Source organism: Somniosus microcephalus, chromosome 20 (genome assembly GCF_052327205.1).
Source record: "Somniosus microcephalus isolate GS21.2 chromosome 20, FLI_Smic_1.0, whole genome shotgun sequence".
In the NCBI taxonomy this organism is placed as follows: domain Eukaryota; kingdom Metazoa; phylum Chordata; class Chondrichthyes; order Squaliformes; family Somniosidae; genus Somniosus; species Somniosus microcephalus.
In genome coordinates, this window is record NC_141006.1 from 72,051,615 (window position 1) to 72,071,594 (window position 19,980).

A 19,980-nucleotide genomic window follows, 5' to 3' on the forward strand; every position below is an offset into this window, starting at 1 on the left:
GCAATGTGACAATGACCGGATAATCTGTTTTTGTGATGTTGATTGAGGGATAAATATTGGCCAGGACACCGGGGAGAACTCTCCTGCTCTTCTTCGAAATAGTGCCGTGGGATCTTTTACGTCCATCCGAGAGAGCAGATGGGGCCTCAGTTTAACGTCTCATCCAAGGGACGGCACCTCGGACAGTGCGGCACTCCCTCAGCACTGCACTGGAGTGTCAGCCTGGATCTTTGTACTCAAGTCTCTGGAGTGGGACTTCGAGCCCACGGCCTTCTGACTCAGGTGAGAGTGCTGCCCACTGAGCCACAGTGGACAATGGGATAGATTGTGTGAAGTGGGGTAAATGGGAAATGGACAATGTCAGCAAATTCAAGAGGGATCCAGTTGGCTACTTGTGGGGGCGGGTGTGGGCGCAAGAGAAGAAAAGACTTTGGGCTAGATTTTCGGGGAGCCATCAGGCGGGGTTTCAGGCGTGTAGGGGGGGAGGGTGGAAATCCCGAATTTGGGGGTCCCGACACCATCCCGCCCAAAACCCCGCCCCACGTAAGTTTCAGGGGCAGCGGGTACCTGCCCCGCACTGGGACCTGCCGAAACCAGGCGGGAAGGGATTAGTGCCTAATCCCTATTTTGAGGGGTTTTGTGTGGGTTTCCCGATGGCTCCAAACCACGCCAGGTAGAGCAGGCGGGCCGTTGGGTTGAAGGAGTTGGAGGGGTCGCGATGTCAGCGCTCAGGTGAGTGATGGGTGCATGAGTGCAAAGGTAAGTGTGTTTGGTGTGTCTAAAGTGTGTAAAGAACTTTTACTTACCTGTACTTAACTTAACAGCCTTTCTTCCTGTAGCTGTCGGGAGCGCATCACTCAGCCGGAACTTAAAGCTGAACGGCTGCGATCTGTCAAAAGTGACAGCCTTCAGCTTTGAGTGCCGGTGTGAGTTCTAATTGAGTCTGTGCGGAATGACTCATGTCAGAACTCAGACTGTCAGTGTTTCACAGCTTCAAACAGCTGTGAAACACAGATATTTCATCTGTCAAGGGCTCTTGACAGATGAAATTTCAGTCTGTGACGTCACCTGTTGCCGGGTGGCCCTTAATTGGCCTGCTGAGCCCACTGGGCGGGCTCAACAAGGTCAATCAAGGGAAAATCGCGCGGATTGGCCGGACGTCAAAGTAGGCGGGTCAAAAACCCAAAAGGGGAAGTCCCGCCTTCTTCCCGACAAGTTCGGCAAAATCTACCCCTTTATTTCAAACTTTGAGGCCAACCAAATGGATCTGAATGGACTCTTCTGGTGCTGTATGTTCCTATATGGGAGAAATCCTGCTTACATGTGGTTATGGAAGTGGGGTCAGCTTACAGCAAGGGTGTCAAAACTACAGCCCATCACGCAAATAAGTGCAACAAAGGCTAGGCAGATTGTGACATAAGCAATTCATGGGAACAGTCAAAATTAAGCCAGTGAGGCTCAATGATATGCACCTAAGTGACTCAGAAAAATAAAAAGCTGTTAATCTCAGGTCTACGGGAAGGTGAAAAGACACCCACACACAACAACTTGTATTTATATAGCTCCTTTAACATAGCAAAACATCCCAAGGCGCTTCACAGGAGTATTACAAAACAAAATTTGACACCAAGCCACATAAGGAGATATTAGGGCAGATGACCAGGTAGGTTTTAAGGAGCATCTTAAAGGAGGAAAGAGAGGTAGAGAGGCGGAGGGGTTTAGGGAGGAAGTTCCAGAGCTTAGGGCCCAGGCAACAGAAGGCACGGCCGCCAATGGTTGAGCGATTCAAATCAGGGATGTGCAACAGGCCAAAATTAGAGGAGCGCAGAGATCTATCTCCGAGGGTTGTGGGACTGGAGGAGATTACCGAGTTAGGGAGGGGCAAGACCATGGAGAGATTTGAAAACAAAGATGAGAATTTTTTAAAAATCGAGGCGTTGCTTAACCAGAAGCCAATGTAGGTCAGCGAGCACAAGGGCGATGGGTGAACGGGAATTGGTGCGAGTTAGGACACGGGCAGCAGAGTTTTTGGATGACCTCAAGTTTACTGAGTGTAGAACGTGGAAGACCAGCCAGGAGTGCGTTGGAATAGTCAAGTCTAAAGGTAACAAAGGCATGGCTGAGGGTTTCAGCAAGGGATGAGCTGAGGTGGGGCAGAGACGGGCGATGTTACGGAGATGGAAATAGGAGGTCTTAGTGATGGCACGGATATGTGGTCGGAAGCTCATTTCAGGGTCAAATATGACACCAAGGTTGTTAACAGTCTGGTTCAGCCTCAGACAGATGCGAGGGAGATGAATGGAGTCGGTGGCTGGGGAACGGAGTTTGTGGCGGGGACCGAAGACAATTGCCGGTCCTGCCACAGGCAGAAGTCTCCAATTACTATTTTACTATTAGGTTGGGAAGGGTGAAAATCACCTGCCAGCTGATTCAAGAAGTGGCACCAGTATATTCTAACAAAAAAAAGGCGTTCAACGGTTCTTGTTTTGACCAGAAATGTTATAGGAAGGACCACTGTTCCTCAATTGTTTAGCTAATGGTCACTGGTAGCTTCACAATAATTGTGCAGATCAAATTTTAAGTGATCATAAATCTGCCCTTATTTTCCAGAAATCCAAAGTTATGGCTAAGGAACAAAAATAGAATCAAAGATGCAATATTGTTGGGGCCATCTTACCCATGATTCCAGGCAATCAGACATAGCTCAATAACACCAGCAGTAGTGACTTCTTGTTACTGCAAGTATTTGTAAAATTTACTGCAATAGATCAAATTTTAATGCCCATTGTTAACACAATGTAGCTACAAAATTTGAAACCTGCAGCAAATAAAAGTTGCTCAATACTCAAGAGTCTCCAAAATATAATTTGATAACCGCCAATTATTGGCACTAATTCCAATGCTTGTGTGCAAGGAATTTGCACAAGCTGTGCAAAGGGGGGGGGAAACCAAAAAAAAACCCACGTACCATATAACCTCCAATCTACACTGGGAGGCAGCACGACTAACTTGTAACGCTCTGCGGGAAAGGGCAGTCCTTTGTTTGGCGTGGTCCTTTTCAGTCTTCCTCTCATACTGATCATCTCAGCTATAGTTCGGTCAGCAAAGTGGTTCATTCTCATTTTGAAGGTCAGGTTTCTCCGATTCATTGAATGGATGTACCTGATTAAAAAGAGAATCATAAACTTAACACTAAAGTACATGCCAGAGAGCCGGAAAAGTGCTAATTGAGCTCAGATGGTGGGGAGCTCGCTGGTGCCATTTGATCTTAAAACTTATAAAACCCGCACGCACACACCCACTCTTGGCCTGGGCAGCACGTATTAAAACTCGATGGTTCTCTCCAATCCTACCTGTATAACTTTGTATTTGAATGGTCAGGTAGTGCAGTAATGGCTTAGGAGGACGCAGGCAGATCACATCAGAATACACCCAAAATGGCAGATATTCCCTGCTGTTCTCCTACCCAGTTTTGCCCATTTCTTGTAGAATTATTATTCCCTGTTGATCTCCAAATGTTCCCAGATTTTTTGAATCTTCCTTCTTCATTGGTAGCTTGGCATCCAGGATCTTTTCCATTGGTAATGCCCACAAGCAAAATGGAAGCAGTTTGTGGTTTGAGTCCAAAGCTTGTGGGTTCAAGTCCCATTCGAAAGACTTGAGCACAAAAACCGTTAAACCGAGGCCACGTCTGCTCTCTCAGGTGGACATAAAAGATCCCATGGCACTTTAGTTATCCCCGGTGTCCTAGTCAATATTTATCCCTCAATCAACATCACTAAAAACAGATTATCTGGTCATTATTACATTGCTGTTTGTGGGAGCTTGCTGTGTACAAATTGGCTGCCACATTTCCTACATTACAACAGTGACTACACTTCAAAAAAGTACTTCATTGGCTGTAAAAGCTTTGGGACGTTCGGTGGTCGTGAAAGGCGCTGTAGAAATGCAAGTCTTTTTTGAAAAATAAATTCAAACCTTTTTGGTTATGATATTCCAATGATTTTTATTTGTTAGAGATTTCATCATTAGTCCAATCCAGGCTTAGCTGGTGCAAACTACAGGTGACCACCTTCAAGAAGATAGCATCGCTCGGCATCAAAATGTGTGAATAGTGCTTGGAAATAAACCCTCAGGATCGGCCTGCGATCTTAACCTCGCTGTCCATGAGCCAATATGCCTCTTTTGAGAATGTTACCATACGGCCTCAAGCTTCTTTCTTTAAATAGGTACCCAGCTCCAGTTCCAGCATGCTGAGCATGTACAAGGTTCGCCTTAATGGGTATGGCGTTCAGACACAACTATTTTTAAGCCTCGCGTGAATACTTTTTTACCCAAAATTTTGAAATTGCAATTATCAAGAGCTTACAGTGACAACATTTTTCTAGCACTATATCCCTCGCATCAACACTTCACAGGTATAACCAAGGATATGTGCCAATCGGAACAATTACTGGTGTAAACGTTCAGGCAATTCCATCTCTATGTGACACGCTCACTGAGAGCAGCCAGATAAATAGAAAGCACATTTCTCTGGGGCAAAGGCCACCTCATGAATCCATGTCAAATGGGTTCAGTTACACCATCTGCAAGACAATCAATCTGTGACCGAATGACATTTCATCTTAAATATTCGACTTCTGGACAAAAAGTAAGAGCAAGAGTGCACTGCACTATTCATCCAAAGCCTATAGAAGTGATGGATGGAAATAAAGAACTTTCATTTCTATAGCGTCTTGCATAACCTCAGGACGTCCCAAAGCGCTTCACAGGCAGTGAAGTACTTTTGAAGTGTAGTCACTGTTGGGAAACACATCAGTCAAGTTACACTCAGCAAGGTCCCACAAATAACAATGAGATAAATGGCCAGATAATCTGATTTTTAGTGATGTTGGCTTGAGGGATAAATATTGGCCAGATCACCAGGAGAACTCCCCAGCTCTTCTTCGAATTGGTTCATTGAACATCTCATCTAAAAGACGGCTCCTCAGACAGTGCAGCACTCCCTCAGTATTGGAGTGCCAGCCTAGATCAAGTGCTCAATTCACTGGAGTGGGGCATGACCATCTCACTCAGGAGGCTAGAGTGTTACCACTGAGCCAAAGTGGACACCTAATGAAGTATACAATAATTATAAAGCTCATGGCCACTTTCAACCCTCAGAGCAGTGCTTAATAATAGCAATCTTTAACTGTAGTCCTCATCTTTACATTAATTCTTGCTGAAAATTTAATTCAGTGTCAGGTTTAAAGGGGACCATCGGTGGGGGGGCGGGGTGGACAGAGCAGCATGAGCCAATATTAAATTGACTGTAAAAATTCCAGCCCTTTGTACAGTTACAGGAATTTTTCTACTGATGTTGCACGTTTAGCGCATTGAGACAAAAAATGTCACATTAAAACCTAGGTATTCAAATAACCACACAAAAACATTTCTCCCCACATTTTCAGACGTGACAGCATTCATTTTAAGGTTAATTCCAATTAAACTCAACAGTGCCCCCTTTCTGCAAAATGAATTTCAAAATTACAGTTAAATCCAATAAAACGTGGAAACTATGGCTCGTATTTTCCGATGCCTACAGGTGTGTACGAGCTGTGTACACACCCATACCCGTAGGGACCGCGCAAGTGCCGGTTTCAGGCGTGCCAAGCGTACATGCGCTGAAAACCGGCACTTGTGATCTGTCAAGAATCCTCTCGACAGATCGGATGCCTACCCTGGAGAAGGGCCTCCGCGGGGGGGGGGCGGGGGGGGAGTTCCACTTTCTGCAGAACCTCCGCCCGCTGAAAACCCTTAAGAACCTTACGCCTGGTAGTAAGGCCTGCTTTTACCAGCATAAGAGTTTAAAAAAAGTTTTAAAATATTTTATTTTCCCCACTCATTTATCATTTAAAAATACTTTTTTTTTTTAAAAAGGTCAGTTTATTTTTAGCCCCATTAATAACTTTAATTATTTTTTTCAAAACATAAAATATTTGTTTAAAATATTTAATTTAATGTAATTTTAATGCATTTTAAAAATATTATTTTAAAAAAAATATTTAACGTCTTTTTTCAGTGATCCCCATTCATATATTTGACGGGTCGACTGGTCAAAAGTATGAAGGGGGATTCCCTTCTCCCATTGGCTGGCCTGGCCCACGTGATCCCAGGGACACTTGCAAACCACCTGCGCCCCTGGGATACCTGGGCCTCTGCGCGCGCGAGCACCAGGAGCGGAAGAGTCCGGGCCTCGGGAGCCCTCAGGTAAGGGCTTAGATTTTTTCCCCGATAGGAGGTATCCGCACGCAGGAAGCCTCCTATCGGAAATTACAGGCCATCAAAAATCGACAAGCCCTGTTCTGATGCAAGCAACTGCTTTCTGTTTTGCACAAGAAGCACTTCACTTGTAAGGTGACAAGTATCAGCAGGATCCACCAGGCACTGTGCTCCATAGAAAGACTTGCATTTATACAGCGCCTTCTCAACACACTTTACAGCCAATGAAGTACTTTTTGAAGTGTACTCACGGTTGTAATGTAGGAAACGCGGCAGCCAATTTGCACACAGCAAGCTCCCACAAACAGCAATGTGATAATGACCTGATAATCTGTTTTTGTGATGTTGATTGAGTAATAAATAGAGATAACTTCCCTACTCTTCTTCGAAATATTGCGATGGGTTCTGTTCCATCCACCTGAGGGGGCAGACGGGGCCTCGGTTTAACGTCTCATCTGAAAGATGGCACCTCTGACAGTGCAGCACTCCCTCAGCACAGCACTGGAGTGTCAGCCTAGATTTTTGTGCTCAAGTCTCTGGAGTGGGACTTGAACCCACAACCTTCTGACTCAGAGGCGATAGTGCTGCCCACTGAGCCACAGCTGACTCTTAGGCTGTGATTTCAATAAAGGAGGTGGGTTGACGGCGGGATCGTTGCTCTGCATCTTTCGGACCCGCTCCCGGATGCCGCCGCCCCGCAGGTAAGATTTTACCTTGATTTGCCTCGTTACGGCCGATGTGCGGGTCCCTCCAGGCATGTGGTTGCAGAGCGTCAGGTTCTCGCCTCTGATGTCACGTTGTTTCAGGAAAGATTTAAAGGGGCCATGTCCCCTTTGCAGAAGCATTAGCTTTTTTCTGTTAAAAGTGCTGGCTGCTGCAGGAATGGCAGCCCCAAAAACTAAGGCTGCACCCAGGTTCAATGAGCGCTCTTGTGGAGGGAGTTAGAGGACGTCAAGAGCTCCTCTTCCCTGGAAACGCAAGGAGGAGGCTGCCTCAGCAAACCAAGGCAGCTTGGCTGCAAGTTGCTGAGGAGGTGAGCTCAAGGTCGGTGTGCAGACACACATGGGTTCAGTGTGGAAAAAGGTTTAATGATTTACTGAGATCACCTAAAGTGTGGCCTCTGTGTTCTGGGAAATGGAAGTTCAAGAGGGAGGGCTTAGGGAGAATTCCATGTAGAATTTGGTGGTGACACTGAGCGCAAACCACCGTTTATTGGACAGATCATGCCTGGGGTTTTGAGAATATCGGACTTATATTCATCTCCATGTGCCAGCCACCTGTGGTTGAAGCGTAACCTTACGCGAATCTGGCATGGATGAGTGCGTCCCTTGCCTGACGGCCAGCAATGTGGTCGTCTGCTGCTGGACTGGCCACATCCGGCCCCGCAAGGCGTCGCTCCCCGTCCTCCTCCTCATCCTCTTCCTCCTCTTCTTCTTCTTCCTCCGAGGAGGCTGCGTGCGGAGCCCCTTGTTCATCCAGCAGCACTAAGCCATGCTGCTGTGCGATGTTGTGCAGGGCACAGCAGACCATGACGATTCTGGACACCCTGGCTGGTGCATACTGCAAGGCTCCACCAGATCTGTCTAGGCATCAGAAGCACGTTTTGAGCAAGCTGATGGTTTGCTCAATGATGCTTCTGGTGGATCTGGGACTCACATTGTACCGCTCCTCAGCATCGTTTGATGGCCTCCTCATCAGTGTCATAAGCCACTTTTTCAAGGGATAGCCCTTGTCACCAAGAAACCATCCGGAAAGTTATTTTGGCGAATGGAAGAGCTGAGGCACAGTGGACTGGCGCAGGATGAAGGAGTCATGGCAACTGCCAGGGTACTTTGCGCAAACATGCATGATGATCTTGCTGTGGTTACACATCAGCTGGACGTCAAGGGAGTGGAATCCCTTGCGGTTGACAAATACCGCTGGGTTGTGATAGGGGGCCCTGATGGCTACATGTGTGCAGTCTATGACGCCCTGCACCATTGGCAAGCCTGCCATATTGGCAAAGCCAACCGCACACACCGTCACACTTCGCCCATCCGTGGAGAAGTGGATGTAATTGTGCACCTTTGCAAAGAGGGCAAAGGTGACCTGTGTGATGCAGGTGTGTGCGGCCGACTGGGAGATGCCTGCAGCTGATCCCTGAAAGGACCCCGAAGCAAAGAAGTTGAGTGCGGTGGTGACTTTGACAGCCACTGGTAAGGAGTGTCCACACACTCCTCTGGGCTCCAGGTGTTGATGCAGCATTGCACAGATGTCAGCGACTACCTCTCTCGAAAGTCTCAGCCTGAGAAAGCTGATCCTCTGCCTGTAAACCGTGTTGGGGGTATCTCCTGCGGCGAGGTGCAGCCCTGCGCTGAGGCCCTCTGCCCTGTGCATCATCAGGAGGGTGAGGAGGAGGTGGCGCTCCTGGTGCTGGTGCTGCTGTTGTGGTGCTGCCGCGGCTGCTCTTCCTCCGAATCGGACGACCAGGATGAGAGGATGTAATTGGCTCCCATCCCGTTGCTATAGATGTCAGTTGAGGCAAGAAGCATGCAAGCGCACACTCAAAGTGGCCTGAAATTATTCCAATCAGGTAACACTGCAGATGGGTGTCAGCTTGACCAGTCACAAGGTCAGTAGATTTGCAAAATCTTATCTCAAACCTCCAACAACAAAGTTGTTGCATTTGAATGTCAGCCATGTTACAAGAGCGCTTTTAAAGTGCTACACCAATGACTACAGATCATGTCCTCGAGAAACTCGTCTCCTTGCAGCTGGCCTATTTCTGACAAGATGGGAAACAGGAGCCAGAAGCACGAAAGTGGGAAACCACTATAAAATAGGATTAGCAAGGCAGTTAACAGGCTGTCCCACTGGTTCCCATCAGGTCAGTTTGGGAGTGGCTGAACAGACACTCACGAAAATCGGGTGGGGGCGGGATGGCAGTCTGAAGCCATTTTTTCCGATTTTCGTTGCCAACCCGCCTCCAAAGGGCTATTAAAATCGAGACCTTAATATTAAAGGATCACCTATAATACAATGATGACCACTATCCGCAGAATGTACCAGGCACTTGTGCTCCACGCAATAGGCTTATTCAGGCTCAAACAGAAAGGAGGCACTAGAGATGTGACTAATAATATACAGGCCGATTTATTATACTTTGCAAGGACAATCATATGACATTTAATGCATTTTATTTGCTCTTGCCAAAATTTGTTTTGTTGATAACATAACAGTTTTCTGATCGCCAACACTGCTTACTTTAGATCCAAAAAAAGCCAGCATTTGCTCATATTTGATTGTACCCAATATTTTTGATGCAAATACAGGAATTAAACCTGAAAAATCTGAAGACCTACTTATGCAAAATTTAATCCTGCTGGTACAACACTTGAAACAAATAAAGTGTGTACAGTCTTCAACTTACTAAAGGTCAAAAGTCAGCAGCTAATCACGAGGAAGAAGTCTTCAGCATGTTGTTCAAATACAGAACGCCTACAGTCTGATAAAGCTGTTCTTACATGAAAACTAGGAGGAAGAACTCACTGGTCACATTTCTGTGAACATCCAAAGTGAGATGACAGGCTCTTTTTTATAACAAGCCTTAATCTTTAGACATCATTTAAATAGTCCCATTGTGTTGGTGAGCTGGGAACAGGGGCATTACATTTCTGGAGAAAAAGAGTGCGATTGCAATAAAAAAAAATACTTTGAGCTTTATTGGACCCTCAGTTTGATAACTAGACAAACTGTGCCTCCTACATCCTACCTGCCACCCCACCCTCCCCCACCACCCGCCCATCCCCTGCAAAATACACCTCAGTAAAATAATGGTTTATTTTGATGGAACTCAGACAATGATAATCAACTGTACCTCATGTTGTGATTAAAAGTGGTTTTTCTAAACTCATGCTCCTTTTCATCGTTCTCGTAGTCCCTTGCAAACGTCTTCTTGAAATCCTGGAACAAATTATGAGCCTCGTCTTCTTTATCTGTGCCAATAAACTCCTGCATAGGATTGAACAGAATTCGGTGTCCTCCTTCAGAACCAAAGAAACCTTCACAAGACAAACCTGTAATGATATTAAAAAAAAGACAACAGTCTCCAATACTTCTTGTGTTTAACATTCTACTAATACACAAATGACTTCACCCGCAAAACCTGTACAGAGATCCAAAAGTTTTCCGCAAGATATGCTGCAAGCTATTGTTTATGTAGTTTTGGTATCGACTGTTTCGGACATTCCCTTTAAAATACTAAACATGCAACGGTAACACTGTGATGTTTTGAATTCTGTGTGTTTGAGCTAATGGGGGGGGGGGGGGAAAGAGTAAGAAAGCCCATCACCTGGAACAGTTACTAGTTGTATTTCAAAACAGTTATGTCTATCGTATCATATGAAGGGAGAGTTACACCAAAATGATCCTATTTATTTTATGAGAATGTTTCTAAAATTAGACAATTAAACATTTCAAACTTACAACTGAAATATGGTCATGTCTAAATCTTCTCACTTCAACCTCTGGTTCCTTCCCCCAGCACCTATCGCCCCCAAACCACTTGCTCCCGAGTCTCAATGGCCACGAGGAGGTTCAAGAGAGTAGCCCACAGTGACAATCAGTCTGATCTGTACTCTCTTCCATGCAAGAAAACACTCAGCTTCCACTCAACACCCATCAAGAACGAGACTGGGAACTCGACATGAGCATAGCATCACTGGAACCCGAGCACACTGCCACTTTATGCCAGTCCTGCAAGCAGGACGCCTTTATAAACTATGATCAACATTTAGATTGTCTCGTTAAACATACACAGGGAACCACCAGGAAGTGAGAGAGACTTCCTGAGCAGTTTAAGCAAGAGTTCTGAGGCAGAGCAACAGTGTGAGAGTGATCAAATGTATTCATTCTTCCCAGGCTCCTTCCTTTAAAAGTTAGCAACACTCACTTTTGAAACAAAAAAATAAAATAAATGTAAATTATAACCAAAGAAGATGGTGGTGTTTCCATAAGGCTGCAGCAACTGCCTGCCTGATGTATTACCTTCAGGAAGTTTGAAGACACCTGGGTCCACATCATGGTCGAAATGCTTGTAATCTAATTCATATTTGTCATAATGTCCGTCAAACAAGTTGTTGTATCCCTTCATTTCATAATGGACAGGGATGGGTCCGTCTGTGGAATTGGCAATCCACATGGTGTAGGTGTTCTTCTTTTTACCCGCAAAAGTAACGTTTTGCCACACACTGCAATGATGTCCCTTATAGTCCTCTTCCTTTATGAACTAAGAAATTAGTAGGTATATATATAAGACAACAGTTTTCAGCAAGATTCTGAATTAATTTCATTTTATCTTTTAGCACGAGTGGCTAATGAATAGATAGTAATCCCTCCCTCTCTTAATCAGAAACACACCCTCCATGCAGTATTTGCCAGGCAGAGTACTCGAGATGGCACTTTCACCCTTGCTTCAGGTATCACACACAACCATTTCGAACAGTATCCAAAGTTAGGTAACATTATGCTAGTGAAAGAAAGCCACACTGCACACTTGAGGTACTCGGAAATAAATGCATCGTTAACAATTGCAGCAAGAGCTTCCAAGCGTGACGTGTTGCCATTCTGCGCTACGTAACCAGCATTTCAATCCTTTTCTCAGCTGTTTCCATTCTACAATGCTGTAGTGTCCGTGTGTAGATAAAGACACTGAAGACAGGAGTTGGTTCATAGGTATTTACTAAGCAAGTCTGGGGGGGGGGGGTTCTAAAGGATATACACAATACACAGGCTTATATAGCCCAAGTGGCAATTACCAGCATTACGCACACCTGGGGCTCTTAAAAGGCACATACACCACAATTCCTCCCCTTCTAGCTAACTAGTACATCATATTTTAAGTAATTATTAATTACATGTTATATGCAAAATAATATACATTGCTGTATTAATTAATTATAAGTTAGTCTCTCAGGAGGCTTCCTGACTCGGTCCGGATAACGCCTCGGGGGTGTAGTAGTTTCTGGTGGTGTAGTAGGTTCTTCTGGCAAGGCTGATTTGGCTTGAAGGCCAGTGTCAGGTTCATCGGGTTCCAGTATCACCGGATCGGAGGTAGATATGGGTATCTCTACTTCATCGTTAGATGTATAGCGTGGTGGTGTAGGTTGTCCCTTTTCGGATGACTTGATGATTTGGTCAGCATGGCGCCTTATTATGCTTTCTCCGATGTCCACGGTATACATCAGTGGTCCTAGTCGTGTGCAGATAGTTCCAGGCTGCCATTTCTCGGTACGGTAGTCCCGGGCCAAAACCGGTTGGCCTATCTGGAAGGCCCTAGTTGGCCTTTCATTCATGCCCTGAAACTGCCGGTTCTCCATGTCCCTTCAGATGTTGGGCTTGACCAAATCCAGCCGGCATCTTAGGTTTCTATTGTAGAACATCATGGCGGGAGTTTGGTTTGTAACCATATGTGTTGCATTCCTATATGCAAATAAGAAGTTATCCACCTTGTGCTGAAGTTTTATGTCTTCATTACCCATGGCCTTTATGGCCTTCTTAAAGGTCTGGACAAACCTTTCAGCCAATCCATTGGTGGCGGGATGGTATGGGGCAGACGTGTAGTGCTTTACCCCATTGTTCTTTAAGAACTTTCTGAATTCTTCGGACACAAATTGCGGTCCATTATCAGAACATATCTGTTCCGGCAACCCATTCCTGGCAAATATGGTCCTTAATACTGTGATGGTTTTTTCCGTGGTGGTGGAGGACATCTTTATTACCTCCGGCCACTTGGAGTGTGCATCAACTGCGATTAAGAACATTGAGTCCATAAATGGACCAGCAAAGTCGATGTGCACCCTTTGCCAGGGAGATGAGGGCCACTCCCATGGATGTAGAGGGGCCTGTGGCGGAGCATTTTGGACCTTCTGGCATCCTAGGCAGCTCTTGGTCATGTCTTCGATGTCTCCATCGATACCTGGCCACCATACAAACGCCCTAGCTAGGTTCTTCATTTTCACTCCACCCAGATGCCCCTCGTGAAGCTCCTTTAGCACTTTATCCTGGAGTTTGGGTGGAATCACCACTCTGGATCCACACATCAAGGTTCCTCGGCACACTGACAGCTGATCTCTTCTTTGCGAGAATGCTGGCAACAGTGGTTCGCCATGTGCTGGCCATCCCTTCATTGTTAAATCGTAGACCCGTGAGAGAGTAGGGTCATTTCTGGTCTCCCTTTCAATGGCAGAATTTGTCACCGGTAGACATTCCACTATGGTAGAGTGGAATATCTCTACTGGGTCTACTGTAGGTGCCTCTTCCATCGTTGGCAACGGCAGGCGCGATAAACCGTCAGCATTCCCATGCTGTTTTGACCATTTGTATTCAATGTTGTATTGGTGTGCCCCTAGAAAAAGGGACCACCTCTGTAGTCTTTGTGCCGTCATAATGGGGACACCTTTTTTAGGGTTGAATATGGAGATGAGGGGTTGATGGTCAGTCAGCAAGGTAAATTTTTGTCTGTGTAGGTAATGGTTGAATTTCTTCACTCCCCATACCAGGCTGAGTGCTTCCCTGTCTATCTGGGAATAGTTACGCTCAGCTGAGTTCAATGAGCGTGACGCAAAAGCTATTGGCCGTTCCGAGCCATCAGGGAATCTATGGGATAATACCGCTCCTATGCCGTAAGGGGATGCATCGCACGCCAGTCTGATTGGTATTGATGGGTTGTAATGAGCCAAAACTTTCTCGGATGTGATTAAGTCTTTACATTTATGGAAGTCTTCGTTCCATTTCCAAATCACTCCTGTGTGTAGAAGATCATTAAGAGGGTGTAGAATAGTTGATAAGTTCGGTAAAAGTTTATGATAGTAATTTATTAATCCCAGGAATGACCTTAATTGTGAAACATTTTCAGGTGCTGGGGCTTTTATAACTGCTTCAATTTTTTCAGGTGACTTATGCAACCCTTCCTTATTAATTATGTGGCCACAATATGATACCTGATTTTGGAAAAATTCGCACTTGGGGCGATTTGCTCGTAGGCCCCGTTCTTTCAGCCTAGTGAGCACCTGCTCCAAATTGGCAAGGTGCTCATTGTCGTTTTCTCCTGTTATAAGGATGTCGTCTAGGTAGCATTGAGTCCCCGGAATCCCTTGCAGGACTTGCTCCATAGCTCTTTGCCAGATAGCTGGAGCTGATGCTACTCCAAAAACCAGTCGATTGTACTGGTACAGGCCTTTGTGTGTGTTTATTGTGAGATACTTTTTAGAGGTCTCCTCAACCTCCATCTGTAGATATGCCTGTGCCAAGTCAATTTTTGTGAAACATTTTCCTCCGGATAGTGAGGCGAAAATATCTTCTATCCTCGGAAGAGGATACTGTACCGTGTGAAGGACCGGGTTTACAGTCACCTTAAAGTCCCCACAGATGCGAATTTTTCTCTGTTCCTCAGAGTTATTTTTCAATGCTTTTTTCATGACTGGAACGATGGGTGTTGCCCATTCGCTCCAATCTATTTTGGATAATATGCCTGCCTTTTCCAAATTCTCCAGCTCTGCCTCGACTGCCAGACGTATTGCGTATGGCACCGGTCTTGCCTTAAAAAATTTTGGAATTGCTGCATCTTCCACTTTTATTGAGGCGGTGATGCCTTTCAAGGTTCCTAGTTTCTCTTGAAACACTTCTTTGGCGTTGGCCAAGATGTCTTTTAATCGTTCAGGTATGATGTCATCGTCAGTGCCTGAATGGAGTGCCAGTCTAAACGTATCTTCCTTATCCATTCACGTCCCAACAACGGTGGACCACCATCTTGTAGAATGTATAAATACAACTTTTGTATTTCTTTGCCGTTGTATACCACAGGCACCTTTATTTTGGGGTATACTTTCTGCCCCGTATATGTTTTTAAGATAATGGATGTGTCTTTTAGAGGTATATGCGAAAATAGCCTCTCGTAATCTCGTCGATTTATTACGGTTAGAGCTGATCCTGTATCTAGCTCCATTTTAACTGGGGACCCTGCTATTATGAGGGTAACCCAAATGGTGTGGTAATCTTCATTGGCAATTACATTATGTAATTTGAGAGAGCTTAGTCTCTTGTTCCCGGAGTCGCTATCGCTCTTCTGGTCTTTGGAGCTACTGTCCGTCATCATTTGTACCTTTCTGTGCTTTTCCTTATTGATTCTTTTCCCGTTAGTGGATTTTTTATTTTCAGATCGGCATACACGTGGAATGTGTCCCATCTTTCCGCATCGCCTGCATGCTTTTTCTTTGAACCAGCAATCCCTCTGGTCATGGTTGGATCTGCCGCAGTGATAACATCTCTCGAAACCCCGTGTCATTTTATGGGTGCCGAAGTCCTGTGGCCTTTGCTGTATCTTTGCCGCTCCTATTGCACTGAAAGCCTTGTCCAGTGTTAAATCTTTTCCAGAAGATACCTTTTTTTGTGTTTCTACACTTAGGGGATCGCAGATGAATTTGTCTTGCAGAGAATCTGCCAATCCTGCCTCGAATTGGCAGTGTAGGGTATCAACAATCTCCTCAAAATTCTTGTCCATCGGTTCGGCTGGAGTGATTAAGTTGCGTAACAGCTTGTATGTTTCTGCGCCCATTAGATCCAGAAGCACTGAAGCTTTTTTTTCATCTTCTATTCCATTTGTGGTGCAAAACACCTCCACTCTTTCTACATATGTGGTCCAATCCTCTATCTTGTTATCAAAAACATCAATATTGCCAAAGTTAGGCTCTGTTTCGTTATCAAAAGCATCAATATTGCCAGACTTAGGCATTTCAAAAAAGATATATGGCACTTCCCGCGCTTTTTTTTTTTCTCTCTGTAGCAACGATATGGCGCTTCCTGCGCTTTCCCGCCGCTGCTACCGATAACAACGCTGTTTTACTGTGGTTTCCGTTTATTCACTGTTGGAGACTCGTTCCCGACGGAGGTCTAAACGCTGACCTGCTTGCCGCGCCGGCCGTCTCCCGAGTGCACCCTCCCAGTCCGTTATTACTTGCCTCCGATTTCGCTGCCTGTCTCAGCTGTAGAGCCCGACGCCGGAGCCCCAGCCTGACGCCCAGGAAGGATTAGCGCAGTACCTGCCACCAGCTTGGCCAGCTGGTGAAACCACAGTTTCTATTACTTCCTTGAGTCTTCTGGACGCTGGAGGAATCGATGTCCTTGAGGTGCTGCCGAATTGCAGGTAAGTCCGTTTCCACTTCGTCGCCACTGTGGTGTCCGTGTGTAGATAAAGACACTGAAGACAGGAGTTGGTTCATAGGTATTTACTAAGCAAGTCTGGGGGGGGTTCTAAAGGATATACACAATACACAGGCTTATATAGCCCAAGTGGCAATTACCGGCATTACGCACACCTGGGGCTCTTAAAGGCACATACACCACAATTGCTCTTAAAGGCACATACACCACAAATGCACCTCCTCACCTGAAAATTGTCCAACTTTGGAAAGACAGACTGTGGACGGATGGGATCATAAATGGTTCCAATTACTTGGAAGCATTTGATGACGTTTATCTCAGTTTCTGTAGTCTCTGGAGAAATCTTGTAACTAATTCCAGCTGGCTTTTCAAACCCATGCTGCAGAGTTACAACCTGGCCTAGAAAATTGGTAGATTTATGTAACTATTAAAAAACATAATTATTAAAGACTTGTAATCTAAAGTAGAGATGATACAAAATGGCACCAATTTGCAGTGTGCAAATCATTCTCGGGTCCATTACTAACATATGATCAGCTTACCTCCAAGGATCATGAGTCATCAGAATTAATACAGAACTAGGAAGTTGTAAATCATTTTTTAACAAATTATAAAGTGATTAAATTAAAAAATTAACCTTTTTCCCCCTCCAAACTATCACTCTCACTGACCAGAACATCTGAGACGTGAAACAAAGTATAATGCTGGAACACTGGCTCTTCACACCATTGTACTCTCCTCCCCCCCACTATTACGCTGTTCCTTAACCCAGAGGGTAACCCAAAGGCTCTCCCTGTATTGCCTTCCATTGAGCTCACCTCTTATAATAAATTTATTCTGAATGAAGCCATTAGAGTAAAATTCAGACATGAAACAAGCGTGCTCAAGTAGTCACGACCAATGTTCCCTTTAAGCAGCGCGGTGCTCTGTAGCTACAGGAACGGTAACATAATGGTTATGTTACCAGACTAATAATCCAGAAGCCTAGATTAATGATCCAGAGATGTGAGTTCCAATCCCACCATGGCAGCTGGGGAATTTAAATTCAGTTAATTAAATAAATCTGGAATAAAAAGCTAGTGTCGGTAATGGTGACCATGAAACTCCCGAATTGTTGTAAAAACCCATCTGGTTCACTAATGTCCTTTAGTGAAGGAACTCTGCTGCCTTTACCCGGTCTGGCCTATATGTGACTCCAGACTCTTAACTGCCCTCTGAAATGGCCTAGCAAGCCACACAGTTGTCAACCATTACCTTCGCCAGGGCAATTAGGTAGCTTTGCCAGCGATGCCCACATCCCGTGAACAAAAAAAAACGCTCCTGGCTCACCGGCTTTTAAATAGGAACAAACCACACACGTGCGGTATTGTGAATGGGCCGCGCTGCCCCTCAAAGGGAACGCACACCCAAAAAAAAAATGAAAGGGAACATTTCTCAGACTGGAGCAAAACATTACTTTACAAAAGATCAAAACCATACCATAATAGTACTCAATACGGCTGACATTCTCAGGCAAGTTGTACCAAGCTTCAAATGGTTCTTCAATTTCAGCATATGGCAATGACAGAATTCCTGTCGACAAGATTGGTTAAAAAAAAACATTTTGACCCACAAAAGGAAAACAGAGCATTATCTTCATAACCAGAACAAGCAATATCCTACAATTTTCAATGTGTTCATTATTTATACTAAAAGAAAATACTGCAGAGGCTGGAAATCTGAAATAAAACCAGAAAATGCTGGAGATACTCAGCAGGTCAGGCAGCATCTGTGAAGAGAGAAACAGAGTTAACGTTTCAGATTGATGACCTTTCGTCTGACGAAAGGTCATCGACCTGAAACGTTAACGCTGTTTCTCTCTTCACAGATGCTGCCTGACCTGCTGAGTATTTCCAGCATTTTCTGGTTTTATTTCATTATTTATACTGGTCAATTTCAAGTAATTTGCAGCAACTGGAGACTGAGGAGTTACAAGGCTGCACCTTCTGGACACATCTGGGAGTATTTTGATTGGATACACTTGGTACCCTGATTCCACCATTGGTGGACGTGCCTTCAGCTGCCGAGGCCCTAAGCTCTGGAATTCCCTTCCTAAGCCTCTCTACCGCTTTCTCCACCTTTGAGACGCTCCTGTCCTAATACCTCCTTACGTGGCCTGATGTCCAATTTTAAAGAAAGAAAGACTTGCAGTTATATAGCGCCTTTCATGACCACCGGACATCCCAAAGTGCTTTACAGCCGATTAAATACTTTTTTTTAAAGTGTAGTCACCAGGACACTGGGGATAACTCCCCTGCTCTTCTTCGAAATAGTGCCATGGGATCTTTTACATCCGCCTGAGAGAGCAGACGGGGTCTTGGTTTAATGTCTCATCTGAAAGACGGCACCTCTGACAGTGCAGCACCCCCTCAGCACTGCACTGGGAGTATCAGCCTGGATTTTTGTGCTCAAGTCTCTGGAGTGGGACTTGAACCCACAACCTTCTGACTCGGAGGCGAGAGTGCTACCAGCTGAGCCACAGCTGACACTTTCTTTGATAACACTCCCGTGAAGCGCCTTGGGACGTTTTAAGACGTTAAAAGGCGCTGTGTAAATGCATGTTGTTGCAGTTGGTGGATGCACATTATATAAACTGGAGCTGTATATGAGAACTAGTTTTAATTTAGATTTTCGTTATATATGTAAGTTCCTTTGGAAAATGCTCTGTTGCAAGTCCCAATACTCATGAGGAAAACATGCTCAACATGGACAACGGTTTTCAGTCTTACTTAATGCCTACTTCTGGGTAACTGACAAATCAACATTGTGGATCAGGCAAGCAAGGAAAACAAAAAGTCATCATCAGATCACAAGATGAATATGCAAATTTAATTCTCACTTCCCCAGATTATCTTTCAAAATATCATGTGCTCATCATCAATCTGGTAAAAGTGCTACATTAGGAAAGAAAAAGTATTGGACCTGCTATCATAGCAGTTTTTCTAAGGGTGTATGCCTTTCTGAAGCAAGATGCCTAGAACTATACTGTACATGTATTATTCTGCATTTTTCTTCTAGGGTACTTGTACTGCGGAATGTCAGTTCTGGACTGCTACAACACTGCTCTAGAAATCTAAAGATTACAGTAGGAAGAAATTTAACGAGATCTGCTCCCGGAGGCATCCTTTAATTAAGCTTTGCAGTTGGAAGGAAGTGAATTCGTGCACTACACGAAAAATGCAAAGCCTCTGCAATTAATGGAAATTCAATACCATTCCATGGGAAGTTCAAAATATTGTTTAAGTTTAGAATTTTAGGCAGAGTGATTGTTCCTCCATTAGTGAAATGAGCAGCAAATCTTCAGGCAAGTCGCTCAAATTTTTTACTCAAATTTAACCACCGCCTTACCTCAACTTTAGAGAACTGAAAACTTGTCTTTTTTTCATTCGTTCCTGGGATGTGGGCGTCGCTGGCAAGGCCAGCATTTATTGCCCATCCCTAGTTGCCCCTTGAGAAGGTGGTGGTGAGCTGCCTTCTTGAACC

The 19,980-nt window shown here is 44.9% G+C and overlaps 1 protein-coding gene across 5 annotated transcripts in view; it reads right to left on the reverse strand.

The window, feature by feature from the left end:
- LOC147103419 (digestive cysteine proteinase 2-like) overlaps positions 1–19,980 on the reverse strand; it is a 59,043-nt gene that overhangs the window by 17,304 nt on the left and 21,759 nt on the right. For 3 of the 5 annotated variants that reach the window (XM_085962985.1, XM_085962983.1, XM_085962984.1), the window contains 5 exons: positions 17,938–18,030; positions 16,685–16,857; positions 11,287–11,527; positions 10,118–10,316; positions 2,969–3,162 (listed from right to left, as the gene is read on the reverse strand). In XM_085962985.1, coding sequence (XP_085819111.1) covers positions 2,969–3,162; positions 10,118–10,316; positions 11,287–11,527; positions 16,685–16,857; positions 17,938–18,030 — 900 coding nt within the window. The remainder of the gene's footprint in view (positions 1–2,968; positions 3,163–10,117; positions 10,317–11,286; positions 11,528–16,684; positions 16,858–17,937; positions 18,031–19,980) is intronic. The other 2 variants (XM_085962986.1, XM_085962987.1) reach the window with 2 other exon arrangements.